Source organism: Cyprinus carpio, chromosome B11 (assembly GCF_018340385.1).
Source record: "Cyprinus carpio isolate SPL01 chromosome B11, ASM1834038v1, whole genome shotgun sequence".
In the NCBI taxonomy this organism is placed as follows: domain Eukaryota; kingdom Metazoa; phylum Chordata; class Actinopteri; order Cypriniformes; family Cyprinidae; genus Cyprinus; species Cyprinus carpio.
In genome coordinates this window covers 9505512-9524268 of record NC_056607.1, presented here as the reverse complement: position 1 = coordinate 9524268, position 18757 = coordinate 9505512, and the positions used below count along the sequence as shown (strand labels likewise).

The 18757-nt window shown below is 38.0% G+C and overlaps 1 protein-coding gene across 5 annotated transcripts; it reads left to right on the top strand.

The window, feature by feature from the left end:
- The first annotated feature begins 5490 nt into the window (after positions 1 to 5490).
- LOC109051625 (inter-alpha-trypsin inhibitor heavy chain H3-like) lies at positions 5491 to 18746 on the top strand. 5 transcript variants are annotated; one of them, XM_042733805.1, is made up of 19 exons: positions 5491 to 5534; positions 5631 to 5759; positions 5850 to 5966; positions 6249 to 6417; positions 6494 to 6604; positions 9975 to 10156; positions 10244 to 10423; positions 10595 to 10722; positions 10790 to 10962; positions 11283 to 11354; positions 11776 to 11808; positions 12040 to 12048; positions 15037 to 15069; positions 16519 to 16593; positions 17034 to 17147; positions 17238 to 17412; positions 17522 to 17670; positions 17815 to 17899; positions 18145 to 18746. In XM_042733805.1, the coding sequence occupies exons 2-19, from the start codon at positions 5757 to 5759 to the stop codon at positions 18257 to 18259; spliced, it is 1923 nt and encodes a 640-aa protein (XP_042589739.1). In that variant the 5' UTR covers positions 5491 to 5534; positions 5631 to 5756; the 3' UTR covers positions 18260 to 18746. The 5 variants fall into 5 exon arrangements, with proteins under 5 accessions (XP_042589739.1, XP_042589737.1, XP_042589740.1 ...); XM_042733803.1 differs by lacking the exons at positions 11776 to 11808; positions 15037 to 15069 and adding an exon at positions 15108 to 15185; XM_042733806.1 differs by lacking the exon at positions 11776 to 11808.
- Positions 18747 to 18757: the final 11 nt, after the last annotated feature.

Sequence of the window (18757 nt, the reverse complement as noted above, 5' to 3'; positions counted from 1 at the left end):
GGCCCTGGCATTGTGGCAGCGGTCGGAGAGCTCTCACAGGAGCAGGGCCCACAGGCTTTGGTGTTTGGGGGGCCTGCTGTTTTCTTGTTGATATCTGCGGGCTTGCAACGAATGAGTGTGAGAGTTTAGTCCCAGCATACACCAATTCTACCATTTTCTGTGAAAAGCACAGAAGTGGAGATGCTGGAGAGAGGGATAATGTGTCTGGTGAGCGGGGCTGTGTCTCTGGTGTTTCCGGTGACTGTGATATGTTGTCTTGGCTTCCCCGGCTGTCTTCCAGAAAGTCATCCTTGAGTGCTGAGTCTTGTAGCTGTTTTGATACATCACAGTCTGTCTGTGAGGAGCTCTGAGGGCAGGGCTCGGCCGGGATGGTGTCCATCAGCAGTGCTTATTGTGGCTGCATGGTGTTATCAGTTGGGAGTGGTCCACTGATGAACTTTGAGTCTTCAAAGTGTTTGAAAAAGGTTCACTAAAGTCCTTCTTAAGGAGTTCTGACTGCTCTTTCAGAGTATCATTCTTCCCCACATGGATGATAATTGGATTTGTAGTCTTGTGCTTCATCAGAATATTCTGAAGTTCCTTGTTCACATCAGAGACCATTGCTTGAGGAAGGCAGCATGTTGTTGTAGTCCTGCTACTGATGTTTCTGATAATAGAGTCACCCACTATCAGAGTCCTGGGCTCGACTGCGCTCTGAGCTGAATGTCATTGTCTGCTCGACCTTGAGCACCTGTTAGTAGCGGTGTTAGCTGCTGGCTGATCCAATAGATGTTTAATCACATTTGGGGATTCCTCACCCGCATTCATTAATGCTTCAAATCTGTTCTCAAGATGTATAGGGGGTGGTAGAATACTGGTATTCACAAGCCTTGTCATAGTCGAATCTGGGGTAGAGGATGCTACAGCAGCAATATGAGAAACTCGTGACAATCTGATGTCTCGTGTTCCTTTGGGTCTCGCTCCCTGTTTGTGCCATCGATTAGTGTGGCGATCAGTTTTGGCTTGTTCCTCTACACTTGGTATAAACTGTTGAGATTCAGAAGATTCATGGGACTCACCGGATGTATGCTGAGAGGGTCCATGACGATGGTCTGCTAAATGTTCCGTCTGTTTTGGAAGTCCGGCAAGTAACTTTGTTTCAAGAATCACAATCCTTTGTAGAAGTTTGCAGCAGTTCATGCAACAAGTGGATCCAACAGGAGGCATTTTCTCTCTCTTCTCTTTGAATGTAGGCAGTTGTTATCCCATCTCCGGAATGTAAGCTGCTGGCAGTGGGAGGCAAAGTCTTCATTTGTAGTATTATTCCAGTCCCAAAGTTTTTAGTTTTAGTGTTTGTGCCAAAAATCTTTTGTTTGAGCACTGTGCTGATCTTCTGAAGTAAAAAATCTTAGAAAAATCAGAGAAAAGTACAGAAATAAGAAGCAAAGCGGAGAACAGTAAGCTAGAACGTCCGAACGGTAGCAAAGCTGGAACCATAACAAACTCAACTTTAACATGCATCTGTTCGATTGTGATGCCTTGCTTACTGACATGCTTGCACACAAATCACGGCCACGCACTAGCTCATAAGGATCTACAATCATAATAATAATAATAATAATAAGTTAATAAGAATGCTTAAATTAGTTCTAGGCTTGTAGACAGTTATATATAAAGAGTTCAGATGGAAAAGCCTCTAAGTGCGATCCAACATTTTCTTCTAAAATAATTATTTTCTCATCCTCCTATGTTTATGTTCAGTTATTTCACTTTAATGGGAAAGAAAAGAAACTGTTCATTGCTATTAAAGTGAAATTACTGAACCTACACATGGGAGCCTGATAAAATTTGTATTTTTTAGAAGAAAATTTCAAACGGCACTAGGTTTTTGCAGCTGAACTTTTCATATAAAATCAATTTGCACTATTGCACTCTCACTCTTATTCGTATGTTTAATAGTCGAAAACGCAAACATCTATTGTCACATTTATTTATGTTTTACATGAATCATTAACCTATCGCATATTTTCAATTCAAAAGGGCGGAATTTCATAAAAGGTTGAGTAGTTTGCATCACTAGATAGTCTATGTCGGTGGCTGAACATTTCTATCATAAAACAGTTCTGTAATACTGTAGGCTACTGCTTACATTTTTCCACAAACTCTAGTCATGATGCGCTTTCTACCGTCTCGTCTTGAACAGGAGCGCTTCACAAAAATTAACCAAAGCCAAGTGAATACATGGCTCACAGACGTGACAAATATATCTATAGAAAGCTTTAAATGACTACTAAACGAAATACAACAAATCAGAAACCAAAACTCATTCATTATAATCATAATCCGTAAAGATGAACTTTTTTCTAAAGGCGCGTAAAATGAAGAGGTTGCGAGTCAGGATTGGCAACATCATCCTTGCGACACCAACTCAGAAAACACTATTTATTAGTAAATAATTCAATATCTCATTCCTGTTTCCCCCATGACTCATTTATGGTAATAATTTTTTGCCGATGCTTTGTGTCAAGCTTAAGCCTATTGCGTGCATTTGAAAGCAGAACACTGCGCTGCTGCGGGACACTTAACACTGTTGAGCCACTATTGACAGTCACGGTAGCACGGTCTTGTGTTGTTTCCCCCAGTGTGGCAATTTTTTCATCACTAATTGATGGATGTCTAAAATATAAAAATAAGGAGAAGCCTTAAACAGGCCTGAGGCCGGCCCGCATCTGAACTATGATGTGAAAATTGGCCCGAAGCCCGGCCCAAGGTGTAAAAAATTCAGGGTGAAATGCAGGGCTCTAGACCAGACTAAAAGTTAAACTTTATAACTTTTTGTCGTCCTAACAACAAACAGTTTTACTCATTCTTATACTCAGAGTCTTATACTGTCTATCCGCTATGACTATTTTAGTCTTCCAAAGGACAAGATGGGTGGAAAACAGTAATAAAAATTAGATATAAACGACATAAAATGCAGGCCAGGAGCGAGGCCCTCTAGAGGTGCGAGGCCCTGTGCAGTTGCACACTTGGCACAGCCCTTGCGACAGTACTGTGCACCAGACAGGGTGGGTGGAGGTGGCAGGAAAAAAAAGTTAATAAAATGTATCTTAATGTTTTCAAAACTATTCAGTTCCAATAAGGTTGATGTTAAAATGTAATTATTTTGAAAATGTTCTGTTCCATGTTAAATGTAAATGATAGAACAATTGAATAAATAAATCATATTTGTTATAACCCAGTTCATCTCTTAGTCATTTTTCTGATAAAACCACAAATTATTTGTGGATTCCATTTTCAGATTAAGTTAAACTATTCTTTTTGCTAATGTCTTAAAGGGTTAGTTCACCCAAAAATGAAAATTGTCATTAATGACTCACCCTCATGTCATTCCAAACCCGTAAGACCTCCGTACATCTTCGGAACAGAGTTTAAGATATTTTAGATTTAGTCCGAGAACTTTCTGTTCCTCCATTGAAAGTGTATGTACGGTATACTGTCCGTGGTTAGAAAGGTAATAAAAACATCATCAAAGTTGCTGACATATGATGCTGCGGATGTGTTTTCTGGTGCGCCCAATAACACATCAGCAGCATCACTGCAGTGTTGTGAACGCGCTCAGAACAGACCCGGAAGAGAAGACAATGAATAAAGTTGTAATTTTTGTTATTTTTGGACCAAAATGTATTTTCGATGCTTCAACAAATTCTAACTGACCCTCTGATGTCATATGGACTACTTTGATGATGTTTTTTATTACCTTTCTGGACATGGACAGTATACCGTACATACATTTTCAATGGAGGGACAGAAAGCTCTCGGACTAAATCTAAAATATCTTAAACTGTGTTCCGAAGATGAATGAAGGTCTTACGGGTTTGGAACAACATGAGGGTGAGTCATTAATGACATAATTTTCAGTTTTGGGTAAACTAACCCTTTAAAATTTAATCATTTAGTGTTGTCTCACATTGAATCTTGAACTCTATCTGATCTGATGTTACACTTTCTCTGTATGTTTTTATTTTTCTTTTCTCTCTCTGTATGTTGATTTTTATTTTACAACAAAATTCCTGTCTCTGTTAAAGGTTTGATGTCATGTCAACACAATCCATACTAGCCATATCTTATTTTAAAGTTTGAGTTTGACAGTTTGACAATTTTGACAGTTGTTGGTTTGTGACAGATAATGATTTTGATTTAATTTTCCAACAAAATGCAATGTCTGTCAGATGAAAGAGATTGATGTTAGTCTGACGTTGGGTTCTAACATCGACCCGATTTTCATTTTCATCCTAAATACCACATCTGACCAACGTTGGAGATTGACGTCAGTCTGACATTGGGTTCTGACGTCAACCAGATTTTAATTTTCATCCAAAATGCAACGTCTTACCAACGTTGGAGATTGACGTTAGTCTGACGTTGGGTTCTGACGTCAACCAGATTTTCATTTTCATCCAAAATCTAACGTCTTACCAACGTCGGAGATTGACGTCAGTCTGACGTTGGGTTCTGACGTCAACCAGATTTTCATTTTCATCCAAAATCTAACGTCTTACCAACGTCGGAGATTGACGTCAGTCTGACGTTGGGTTCTGACGTCAACCAGATTTTCATTTTCATCCAAAATGCAACGTCTTACCAACGTCGGAGATTGACGTCAGTCAGACGTTGGGTTCTGACGTCTTCATTTTCATCCAAAATGAACGTCAACCAACAGATTTCAGTCATTTTGGGTTCTGACGTCAACCAGATTTTCATTTTCATACAAAATGCAACGTCTTACCAACGTCGGAGATTGACGTCAATCTGACGTTGGGTTCTGACGTCAACCAGATTTTCATTTTCATCCAAAATGCAACGTCTTACCAACGTCGGAGATTGACGTCAGTCTGACGTTGGGTTCTGACGTCAACCAGATTTTCATTTTCATCCAAAATGCAACGTCTTACCAACGTCGGAGATTGACGTCAGTCTGACGTTGGGTTATGACGTCAACCAGATTTTCATTTTCATCCAAAATGCAACGTCTTACCAACTTCGGAGATTGACGATCAGTCTGACGTTGGGTTCTGACGTCAACCAGATTTTCATTTTCAAAATGCAACGTCTCCAAAATGCAACGTCTTACCAACGTCGGAGATTGACGTCAGTCTGACGTTGGGTTCTGACGTCAACCAGATTTTCATTTTCATCCAAAATGCAACGTCTTACCAACGTCGGAGATTGACGTCAGTCTGACGTTGGGTTCTGCCACCAGTCTTTCATTTTCAACAACAACTGTCGTCAACCCGATTTTCATTTTCGGAGAGTATGACGTTATAGTCCAGTGCCTGCTGGGGGCTTCTCAATGCCCAACCAATGTCAACCAGATTTTCAAGATTGATTCATCCAAAATTAATAATCAATTTTAAGGTATAGTTAGATAATGTTTACCACATTAGATGGATGACATCCAAGAGAAACCAGGAATTTCAGTCTTGGAGGTGAAAGGGAGATTTGGCACCGGTGATCTGGCCAATGCCATCAAAACCACCAGAGCAGACAAAGACGTAAGAGCTTAAATGAGGGTTAAAACACAGTTTAGATGTTCTCAATATGCGCATACACTTCAAATAGTTACCAGATGAACAAACTGATCATTTCAGGCATGGGTGACCTTCTACCCCACACGAGATCAACAGACCAAGTGTAAAAGCTGTGGAGAAAATGGGCTGAATGGTGACCTGCTCATAACATATGATGTTGAGAGACAAAATCATAAAGGAGAAGTCATGGTACATATTAAAAAACATGCTTTAAAAAAGTAAAATAATATGACAAAAACAGAAAACTTTTGAAAGACTGGCATTTTTCTTTTTTCTCAGGTATCAAATGGCTATTTCGTCCACTACTTTGCGCCCTCTGATCTTCCACGTATTCCCAAAAATGTGGTGTTTATCATTGATCAGAGTAGTTCTATGTATGACAGAAAAATAGAACAGGTAAATGTCAACGTTTCAGTCAAATCAAAAGCATATAATGAGCTATGAAATGTTTTGACAGTAAAACCCTTGAACCCTTGACCCATTCTTGGAGAATATTGCAGCATTTTGCATTTTCATGTTAAAAGGACAGGGATTTATGTATTGAAATCAGTGTAAAGTTGCTTTCTTTAAAGTAGTAAAAAAACAACAACAAAAAAATAAACTGACCATATCTGGTAAATGTAAGTATGCAATTATAATAAAGAAAGAATAACTTTCAGATGTGCTGTCATTCTTTAGACTCGTTTGGCACTGCTAAGGATTTTAAGTGATCTTGGTGAGGATGACCACTTTGGATTGATCACCTTTGACAGTGAAGTTAACTTCTGGAAGCGTGAGCTCCTCAAAGCTACTGAGGAAAATCTGAAGAATGCAAAATCTTTCGTGAAGGAGATCAGAGATAGAGGAGGTGAGTTAGAGCACATAAATAAGGAGTAAGAAAGTTATACCTCACAGTGATACAACTATGTTTGGTCTACCTTTAGCCACTGACATAAACGCTGCAGTTCTAGCAGGAGTGGACATGATCAAGCAACATCCACGAGAGGGAACAGCCTCCATCCTGATCCTGCTGACTGATGGAGATCCCACTACAGGCACAGAAACACTGATACATACAAACACTCACTGCCCACATTTAGCTGTCTAAAGGAAGAGTATGGGATCAGAATCCCGCCAAATGTATTGCAGTCATAGATCGAAAAATAATAAGCATAAATAAAACATTTAAAAACACATGTAAAATAATAACGCACAAAACTGAAAAACAAATGCAATTTTTTTTTTAAATAACAACGCGGTCATGGATCGAAAAATAATAAGCGTGAATCAAAAATGTAAACATATTTAAAATTATATTGCACAAAACTGAAACATGAATTCAAAATTTTCCAAATCGCAAACAAAATCAGGTTTCCTGCTCATATGTTATTTTTTTTTGTGTGCTTGTGGTCTTTTCCCCTTTTGCTCTTGTTTCCACGTTCTGCGCTTGCGTTTCTAAATGTTGCAGTTAGACTTTCATGTAAATCAGGGCGGGCTTCAGCGTCACCATTGGGCCACAAGTTCTAGATTGACAGCTGCTCCTCTAGCCAATCAGTCCAAGGGGGAGTTGACGTCACTCCAATGCGACTCGTGGCTGCTGTGGCAGGTGTGTGAAGCTGGATAATCAGCGTCAGCAGGCAAATCCTGGACGATCTCAGGTAATTAGCCATAAATATTTTGTTAATGGGTGACAGAAACATTCCCTTTGTGTGTTATGATATTTTCTGCAAGCTCTGTGTAGTCCGATATGTAGCCCGCTAACACGTGTCTTGTTAGTTTGGTTTAGTGAGCAATACTTTATATTTTAGGCAGTAGGGCTGCACTATAAATCGCACGCGATATTTGATGCGCAGCTTGTCAGTAAAGCCGGTTCTGTAATCAGCGGTAAATCTCCATCACCTGCGCACTTTCATGGAGCAGCATTTACTACACAGAGCCGTTATGCTGCTCCATGTGAAAGCGCACAGGTGATGGAGAATTACCGCTGATTACAGAACCGGAATGCAAATACAGTATTTTATGTGTTATATTTGTGGTTGTAGCTAGAAGGGATACAGCTACAGGAAACCAACATTAAATTTTTTTTCTACCAATTAGATTGTGTTTTTATTAAAGTTAACACCTACCCCAACCCCAAACCTACCCTTACAGTAATTCAGATACATTAAAAATCATTGTTTAGCACGAGAAAAAGGACGCGATATTGATGTGCGTAAACCCTGGTAGGAAATGTCAGGACACCGCCTTTACTGACAAGACGCGCATTAAATATCGCGTGCAATTTATCGTGCAGCCCCACAGTGCCTAAAATATAAAGTATTGCTTACTAAACCAAACTAACAAGACACCTGTTAACGAGCTAGATATCGGCCTAGTCGGACTACACAGAGCTTGCAGAAAATATCATAACACACAAAGTGAATGTTTCTGTCACCCATTGACAAAATATTTATGGCTAATTACCTGAGATCGTCCGGGATTTGCCTTCTGACACTGGTTATCCATTCTCACACTAGATCTTCACACTGTTAATCACGGGATTGGGACGGCACAGGAAAAAATGTCAGCGGGAGTGGGCGGGACCGGGAATCGTAATAATACTTTGATCCCCAACTTTATACACAAATATAGCCTACCTTTAAAATAAACTATAAATTGTAGGCTTATATTTTAACTTTGAACTCAATTCTACTTCCCCTGTGTCTTTATGTTCTCCTCCTGTCTGCTTTGGTGTGGCTGGTTCAGTGAATGACCTGCGCGTGAAGGACAGATTGTTAATGGCTGGTCTATGTGGTAATACAGTAGCCTACATCGGGCAGGACAACCAAAAGCCCAGCTATCATTCATAGACCTCAAATATAGCTTTTCATCTAAAAGATGTATGTAGTCACAACTTTACATGGCCGCTCAATCTAATGTTAACCCACAGAAATGTGCGCTATTGAAGTGTGTGCGCAAACTGAACAGCAGCGCGCTCACAGCAGGACAGATGGAGGCACCGGTGCTCTCACTGGCTCTTAAAATACTCCGTAATCTTTGGTCATACAGATAAAAGTAATAAATCTTTCGAATCCGTATACGTTCATTTGTGTGCATTCAGAATAACTACGAAACGTGCTTCTGTAAAATAAAGCAAACGAATTAATTTCTGTCGTCTCGGTCATGTGAACTTGAGCGAGAAACTTCGAAACTCTGTGTATGAAAAACAAATCTATAGACAGAGAAATGTCTACGCTCAAATGAAAAAAATAAAAATAAAATAGAAAACGTGTGTGTTAGCATGGATGTTTTACATTAAATTTAATGTGTGTGCAATGCACAATGTGCATTAAGATGGCTTTCAGTTCAAATAAATAACAAAAAAAAAAACTACATTTTGAATTTTTATTTAACTAAAGTGGGCATGCTGTGGTCTTTATGTGATTGGGACTTTTTTTTTTTTGTGACAGATTCCGCCAAAAAGAAATACAACATAGTGGGAGGGAACGTGAGTCATTCTTCCGGGATTGAAACGGGAAGGGATTTTCCCCCAGTTTTTTTTGTGTGATTGGGACGGGATGGGATCTTTTTTTCTGCGGGAGTGGGACGGGAGAGATTTGAAAATCCACTCCCGTGTCACCCTCTACTTCACACACCTGCCACAGCAGCCACATCAGTCCAAGGGGGAGTTGACGTCACTCCGATGCGACTCGTGGCTGCTGTGGCAGGTGTTGGAAGTAGAGGTCGGAAGAATGACTCACGTTCCCTCCCAAAATTTTGAATTCATGTTTCAGTTTTGTGCAATATAATTTTAAATGTGTTTACATTTTTGATTCACGCTTATTATTTTTCGATCCATGACCGCGTTGTTTGTTATTTAAAAAAAAAAATTGCATTTGTTTTTCAGTTTTGCGCGTTATTATTTTACATGTGTTTTTTAAATGTGACATCTAAAATGTGCAGTGTTGGGGGTTCTCCAGGACCAGGATTGGGAACAACCTAACCACATAAAAAGAGCTGCATCAGAACTGCCTTAAACATTTATGTTGTCAGTCAGCACATCTTGTGTTCTGCACTTTTATGAATATGTGATATATTATTTCTCACTTTGTGATTTATATACATTGTCATACAAAATCAAGCATACCTAAATAATAATTGTTTGTAATGCCTGGAAAAAAATAGTACTTTTAAATGTTTGATTGTTTACTTAATAGATTTTTACAGAGCATTTTTGCATTGTTTTTCTGATAAAATTGAGGTTAGGATGTCAATGGAAGTTTTAGTTTTGCACACCACATCAGCATCTGTGGGACATTAAAAAATTATTTAGGCAAAAGTCAGAATTTTTGTTTGTTTCATTTTCCTCTTATATCCTCAATGTATATGAATTTCTGTCATGTTATCTGAATATTTGAATTTTTAAAAAATATTTTTCTCTAACAGGTGAAACCAACAAAGAGAAGATAATGGCTAATGTGAAAGAGGCCACTGGGACTAAATTTCCCCTCTATTGTCTTGGTTTTGGATATGATGTTAACTTTGACTTCCTAACAAAGATGTCACTGGAAAATAGTGGAGTTGCTCGCAGGATTTATGAAGATTCAGACGCTGATCTACAGCTGCAGGTGAACTACAGATGATCTGCTGAGAATTCATCTTTAATGCTGAACGGTTCTGTCTTTGAGCACATTTAAAATTTGTTTGAATTTTAGGGTTTCTATGAAGAAGTTGCCGTCCCTCTCCTCACTGATATTCAACTTAAATACCCAGGAGGGACAAACCTTACCAAGACCAGCTTTAGCTTGTACTTCAATGGCTCTGAGATTGTGGTGTCAGGACAAATAACAGACAACAGTGTGGAGAGTTTCACCACTGAAGTCATCGCAGTATCAGTAAGATCTTCACTAATCTTCTCTTTAGTGGCATACTGTATTAATAGGATCACTGGTCAGTTGTGTAGGAGATGGAAATAATAGCTTTGTTTTTATAGTAGGTTATGTGTGAAAGTGGTACTGACAGCATTCCTAATAAAAATATTCACTAGTATTATTATTTCTGAGCAGAAAGGAAACAATGTGATGTATCAGGACACTATAATGACAACAGACCCCAGTGATGTTCCACCTGAGAATGAAGATTTTATGCAGAGGTTGTGGGCCTACCTTACAGTGAAGCAGCTTCTGGAGAGACAGTAAGTTTATGAGTGAATTGACATTCTGCGATTTAAGCTGAACATTGATGGCATCTTTCTATCTCAGGGTACTTCTTAAAGGACAAGAGAAAGAGGATGAAAAGAAAGAAGCTCTTAAACTCTCCCTGAAATACCAGTTTGTCACTCCCCTCACCTCTATGGTTGTTACTAAACCACAAGAAGGTGACGTGGAAGTTGCTGACAAACCCAAAGAGGGAGAAGCGCCACCCAGACCTCCAGGTAATAACTGAAACGTCATATATAAAAGTGTACAAACCTTGTGCAAACCTTGTGTTGTTGATTTTTTACATTAGTTGATAATAGTCCTGCATACACTACCAGAGAAGTCTTTCATTTTCACCATAAGACAGTTATTTAAAATAACTTATTTTGATTAAAAGTAAGCAGGTCATAATTGTCAAAAAGTGAAACACGTACATGGATACATAGTTCACAATGAGACTTAACGTGTTTAGAAAATGCAATAATTTTTATTTCATGCTTACTTTAATACACTGCATCTGCCTTGAAGTGTATATATATATTTTTTCATTTCCCAGCACCAGGATTTAGTCAGCAACACCATAGTCTGGGTCTGCACGATGCAGCTGTCGATCATCTAAGTTTGGGTGGTATGGATTGTTTCTTCTTCTAAAAGCTTTCTTCTTTTAATAGATAGATCATTTTACCCCCTCTTATCTTATAGCCTACATAGTGTTCAGACCTAGCAGTATTCAAATTTACATTATCACATCATTAGGACCCTCCATTTTTTGAGAGAACATATCAATAGATCATTCACAATAAGATCTCCTGTACAAAATGCATTTGGAAAAAAGAAGAATTTACTGAAATTTAAGTAAAATAATTTACTTAAAACTCCTCCATTTGTTTTGGCAGCATATACATATTTTTTTAATTTTGGTGGAAAAAGGGCAAGGCAAATTGGGTACAAAATGCTGGGGTCGCAATAAAACACAAATATTGAAAATGAATTTGTAATAAACAGATTTTTTGTTCATGCTCACAACATTAAAAAAAGTTTGTTTTCAGGTGGATATCGCCGTCTTAGTAAAACTGCTTCATGTATGTGTTTTAATCTCTTTTCTCTTCTACATTTATCAGCCATCAGCCAAATTCTGTAATGATTAAATGCTGCTGCCTTGGGCATATCATGTATGTCTTGTCTAATTATCAATTATTAAATGAATGTAAATTATTGTACTTGGTAAGAAATTAAAGTTTTTTATTGTTTTGTTGTTGTTGTTGTTGTTTTTAATGGCTGAATCATCTTCATTCCCTTCATTTCCTTTTCAGTAACTGTGGGTATGTATGACAATGTTGCAATGTTTTCTGTCCAAAAATTTCTTATAGTAATAACAATAATAATAATTTAATTTCAACTGAATGAAATCAACTGCTCTTTGACTCTCTTTAATTGTTGCAAGTTTGCAAATACAGTGCATCCGGAAAGTATTCACAATGCTTCACCTTTTCCACATTTTGTTATGTTAGAGTCTTATTCCAAAATGAATTAAATACATTATTTTCCTCAAAATTCTACAAACAATACCCCATAATGACAATGTGAAAGAAGTTTGTTTGAAATCTTTGCAAATTTATTTAAAAAAAAATAAATAAATAAATAAATAAAATCACGTGTACATAAGTATTCACAGCCTTTGCCATGACACTCAAAATTTAGCTCAGGTGCATCCTGTTTCCACTGATCACCTGGAGTCCACCTGTGGTAAATTCAGTTGATTGGACATGATTTGGAAAGGCACACACCTGTCTATATAAGGTCCTACAGTTAACAGCGTATTTTAGAGCACAAACAAAGCCATGAAGTACAAGGAATTGTCTGTAGACCGCCGAGACAGGATTGTATCAAGGTGCAGATCTGGGGAAGGGTACAGAAAAATTTCTGCAGCATTGAAGGTCCCAATGAGCACAGTAGCCTCCATCATCCGTTAATGGAAGAAGTTTGGAATCACCAGGATTCTTCCTAGAGTGGGTCACCCGGCCAAACTGAGTGATCAGTGGAAAAGGTCCTTATTCAGGGAGGAGACCAAGAACCCAATGGTCACTCTGACAGAGCTCCAGCATTTCTCTGTGGAGAGAGGAGAACCTTCCAGAATAAAAACAATCTCTGCAGCATTCCACCAATCAGGACTGTATGGTAGAGTGGCCGGACGGAAGCCACTTCTCAGTAAAAGGCACATGACAGCCTGCCTGGAGTTTGCCAAAAGGCACCTGAAGGATTCTCAGACCATAATGAAACAAAGATTGAACTCTTTGGCCTGAATGGTAAGCATCATGTCTGGAGGAAACCAGGCACCACTCATCACCTGGCCAATACCATCCCTACAGTGAAGCATGGTGGTGGCAACATCATGCTGTGGGGATGTTTTTTTAGCGGCAGGAACTGGGAGACTAGTCAGGATCGAGGGAAAGATTAATGCAGCAATATACAGAGGTATCCTTGATGAGAACCTGCTTCAGAGTGCTCTGGACCTCAGACTTGGGCGACGGTTCGTCTTCCAACAGGACAATGACCCTAAAGCTGGGGACACACTACACAACTAGCTGAAACATTCTAAGACTGACCTCAACACACTTAACGACTGTTTCCATTGACTGGAACCGATTTGAGTCATTCACAATCAGAAGGGAGCACAAACCTAATGACTGAGTCACTCCACTACACAACACATTTAACGACTGGCGCATCACGATTGGACAAATTCTGCCAAAAAAAAAAAAAAAACTCAGCATCTACCTGCGCTCCCGCAGCCGCTCCCGCCCCACAACACTGCAGGCAACAGTGGTGCGCTTTTATCTATTGAAACGTTCAGGTCTGTTTTACTTTTCTTATGTGCTTAATTTAACAGAAAACATTAGTTTTTTTTTCTGCTATGTTGGTTAGCCTAATAAATGTCACAGCAATGTCAGCAGAAATTCTCATCATCAGACGAATCAGAACACTCTTGGTCATTGGACTTGGGCTTTTTGCTTGTTTTCTTCATTTTCTTCTTCCCTGACACCAATCTTTTTTGCCCTTTTTACGGTGTTCCTATAATTTTTAATGAACTGTTACAACTATCCCCACATCAAGCAACCAATACATCGCTAACTCTTTTAGCATTAATGTCTAGCATCAAATTAAACTAGAGAAATGGCTACTTAAGATTATGTAAGTCAAATTTTTTTATCTACATTACAATGAATGCTAGGCAAAAAATAATCTTAATAAAAAAAATTACTTTCTTACCGAAAAAAATCACTTTTTTGGTGATAAAAATCACAATCTTGCTCACAGACACATGCCACTTCTCCTGTTAGCTCAAAATGTGGATGGGAGTGTATGATATGGATAACATCACCATAGGTTGTTTCTGACTGGTTCTTGAATTCTAAGATTATAGTCTTTAGATGCCACACACTATGCGACTTTTTCTGCCAACTGCAAACAGCGACTGAGCCCAACTGGAATAGACCCGGTCCGACTGGGCATGATGAGTCATCAAGATCAAATTCCATTCATAATCCGCCTGACAGTCGTTTGAAAATCTCTGGAGAGATCTGAAAATGGCTGTGCACCGATGCTCCCCATTCAACCTGATGGAGCTTGAGAGGTCCTGCAAAGAAGAATGGGAGAAACTGCTAAAACATAGGTGTGCCAAGCTTGTAGCATCATACTCAAAAAAACTTGAGGCTGTAATTTTTTCAGTTTTTATTTTATTTATTTTTTCAATAAATTTGCAAAGATTTCAAAGAAACTTCTTTATGTTATCATTATGGGGTATAGATTAATCCATTTTGGAATAAGGCTGTAAAATGTGGAAAAAGTGAAGCGCTTTGAATACTTTCTGAATGCACTGTAAAAGAAAATGGAATGGATGAAATGGAATGGAATGAAAATAAATTAAATGAGGCATTAGGTGTGACTCGGAAAAGAAACCTCTTAATATGAAATATTTGAAAATACATTTTAATAAAAAGAAAATGATTTGAATGTAGCTCTAGTTTTGTGAAAGGAATTATCATTAAATGTTTCAACATTTCATATGTTTTATAATTTATATTATTATAAAAAAAATCGGTACAGTTTAAAAACTAAATAATTTCATAATTTCTCTAATTATACAGTAATGCATTTGTACAACTTTTTTTCATTATTTATTGATTTATTATTACATTATGAGTGCTGTGAATTTTGAATAAATTTAGCATGAAAAGTTGTATTACTGCATACATAGCTTGACTAGCTTTGACTTTTTAATGACTAAACCCTTTTTTGTTGTTGTTTAGATGGTCTCAGTTATTTCACTGTGATCTCCAGTGGTATGTATGAAAACGCTGTAACTTTTATTCTCTTTCAGTCAGACAAATTCCAAGTTACGTCAGGAGTAACATCACTTGGCAGGTCCCAACAATGACTATTCCAGAGTTGCAAAAGGGTGCGTATATAACAGAGGTGCCCAAACTTGGTCCTGGAGGGCCGGTGTCCTGCAGAGTTTAGATCCAAACCCCAATTAGACACACCAGAACCAGCTAATCAGGCTTTTATTAGGCAAAATAGTAACTTTTCGGTAGCTGTGTTGAGGCAAGTTGGAGTTATATGCTTTCATGACAGCACACTGAAACACGGACAAGGAGGGCAGACAGAATTTACTATAGATTTCACATTCTATAAAGTTCTCATTCTAATGCTATGTTTATGAATTAACAGTGAACTTTAAGTTACACTCTATATCGCGCACGAGAGAGAGAGAGTAAGAGAGAGCTCCCACTGTGATGCGCTTTCATAACAGCACGCTGAAACACGGGCAAGGACACAATTTGCTATAGATTTCTATAAAGTTCTCATTATAATGCTTTGTTTATGGCAGATTTAAATATTTTCATCTACATTATGAAGTGATTTCTGATATGTATGTAGATATGTATGTAGCTAACCCAGACATCTCTACGTGACTTCGAAGCTGCTTCCTCTTCTCACATATATAGGCTACTTTGGACCACATGCTGTTGCAAGCTAAACAATCCTAGCTCAGGGTGCATTTTCATGATCGATCATTGCTGTCATGGCCAAGTGCTCAATCGCTGTTGCACATTCAGTGCACTGAACTTATACTGGACTAGGTACCCATACATGAGGTTCCCTTTGGTAATCCTATATGTTCTTCCACGATTCGGTTTCCCTTGGTAAACCCATGTTTTTCCCTGTACAGATCTGCTTTCATTTCTATTGTGTTCCCTTGAACTGGGGTTAGGACAGTATGTTAGACTTTGCTACGATCAGTCTTGTGATTCAAATTCCTGTTTGGATGGGTCTTCGCACCCCAACGACTGCTGAAATGAATGTTGAATGTGACTGACTGAAAAGGAACATCTCAGTTATGTTTGTAACCCTCGTTCCCTGAAGGAGGGAACAGAGACGTTATCTCCCTTATACCACAACCGTGAACTGCGCTGAATGCTGGGATGCTTCTCGGCCCCTCAGCACAAACCTGAACGAGTGGATGCTCACCACCATCTCATATACCCATATGTTATATACACATATGTTCAGGGAGTGACTTGGCATGCAAATTCCACTTGCCAATAGTCATTGGCCATTTCTTGTAAAGTTCAGAGGTAATTGGGGCTTCTAAGTGAGACCCCTAACGTCAGTGTTGACGTAACATCTCCATTCCCTAAATGAGGGTAACATACATAACTGAGACGTTCTGCCTTATGTCAGGTAAATGGATACAAATTGTACATTAAGTCTAATTTTATCGGTTACAGGGGAAACCGATACCTTGGGCTTAGATCTAAGGCCCAGACATCCAGATACTGTACTTGTTCCTGTTACTATGTCAGGTACATAAAGATCTCTCAAACTTAATTATTATGAAATTTTATATAATTATACAGTCAAACCAAAAATGATTCAGACACCAGATATAATTTTTGATATATTTTTTACTAGTGGGTGCAGGACACTATAGTTCATTTATGCAAGTGAGGGTAGAAAAATAAAGTAAACTGTGACATATTTTACCCCAAAAATTATTCACACTCCAGTAAAACAGAAAATTTGATTTGACACTTTAACCTGACCATATTTTGTTACATACGTTTTTATCAAAGTTATCTGACATTATCAAGATGAATTTGTTCTGACACAGTTTAACTCTTGTTGTATTTTATTAACATTTTCTAAACTATAGCAAATAAATTGTAATAATGTAAGAAATGTTGAAGGTGTCTGAAAATTTTTTTTTTTTTTTTTTTATGCATTTGATTATGTTCTGTCTTAGCTCCAACAGTTCATAGCAATCGTTTCCTGCTGCCTGTTGTTGGTCAGTCTAAGCCACTCTGTTTTGATGTTCCTGTTCCTCACAAACTCAGACTCCTACAGGATTCAGCTTCAGGTTACTATTACACATTTACTACATGCACATCCTTTTGAAAATCATCTTTTTCTTAAATTAAATGTTTTGTACATACACTGTGTGTCCTAGAGTTCTCTATGAATGGAGAATCCCTGACTGGACAAAATGGATTCCATCAAATTGCCTTACATTACAAAACAAACCATCATCTGACTATAAACACAACGTCTATCAGATACCACGATGGCCAGAATCAAGTTGAGTTCTTATGGGGCCAGGAACCGACCCAACACAATACTGAAGGGTATATTAATACCTTTAAACTATATGGGTTTTTACTAAACTTGTGTATGTTATAGCTCTTTGTTAACCTGAGAGATAGAATTCATTCTTCAGCTTTTCTGTTTCATCAGCGTGTCTCTGATTCTACGGAGCAATGAAATAGACGTCACCATGGGAAAAATTCACATCGTTATTCTTCTCCATAAGGAAAAAAGGGACATGTGTCTGTGTCCTGCTGTTCAGACCAGGCCAAAAGATGTCAATTTGACAGGCATTTTAGGTAAGAGTGCTTCAATTATCAATCATATGTTACGTATCAACATTAAATCTCAACTGATACCGAAGATAGTCCTTCAGTGATGATATAGTGGTTATTAAACCAAAATTCAGAAAAATCTTAAATGTCTGTGTTTAAAATTTTAAGGAGAGCCTGATATTTCATATGATGAGATCCAAGGAACACAAACACCAACTTTAAAGTTAAAGGACCAGGAAGTGAAGACATCTCGGTAAGTGATCAGTAAATGTACTCAAAAATTTTTTAAATAATACATTCAAAAATTTTTGTTTCATTTAGGGAACAAAACTAAGAAAATTATATACAGTATAATTTAAATATTGGTAAATCATATTAAATAAAAATATATCATACATTACTGTTCATAAGTTTAGAGTTGTAAAGATTTTTTACATTTTATTGGAAGGAAGTCTATTCTGCTCCCCCTTACCATGGCTGCATATGTTGTTATTTCAGGGTGATGGTGAAGGACTACAGACTTGCTTCTGCTCCTTTGGTTGGATGTTGGCTTGTTCCATTCCAGGCTGTCACACAGCGGGAGCTTTCTGACCTCACCGTCACTCAGCTGTAGAGTTCAGCAAAATATTTTTTATTGTCCTTTATCTTGCAGGCTTTTCCAATAAAATAACATATTCTTTAACTGAAAATGGCTGATCGGCTATAAAACTTTAATCTGTTGGCAAATTGTAGGGGTATGACCAAGTTATTTTCAGTCTTTATACCACATTTTAGCATGTTTTGATAGCCATGTACAATAAGTTCACATCAACAGTCCACTCTAATATTGATTTAAAGTGATTTCCATCATTCTTCTTTAAGGTGCAAGATCTACTCAGTAGTTGTTGTGCTGTGCTTTTGAATGTGTTTGGATTTTTTTTTTTTTTCAGCTTTAGCTGACACACCATGTGATTAAATATCAAGTAAAATTGCACACCAAAATGTTATGTATTCATAGTAACCCTTCGATTGGTGCCTCTCTGTAAGTTATTGTGATTATTGTGAGAAAATGTTTTTTGTTGTGGTCTTGTCTGATAATATAATAAAAGCACAACACCAAACCTCTACAGAA

Excerpts from the sequence above, each read along its gene's own strand:
- LOC109051625 (XM_042733802.1), top strand. Across the intron at positions 11,355-11,775 it reads CGATCATCTAAGTTTGGGTG|GTGGATATCGCCGTCTTAGT; the intron begins GTATGGATTGTT and ends GTTTGTTTTCAG. Across the intron at positions 16,594-17,033 it reads TGTTCCTGTTACTATGTCAG|CTCCAACAGTTCATAGCAAT; the intron begins GTACATAAAGAT and ends GTTCTGTCTTAG.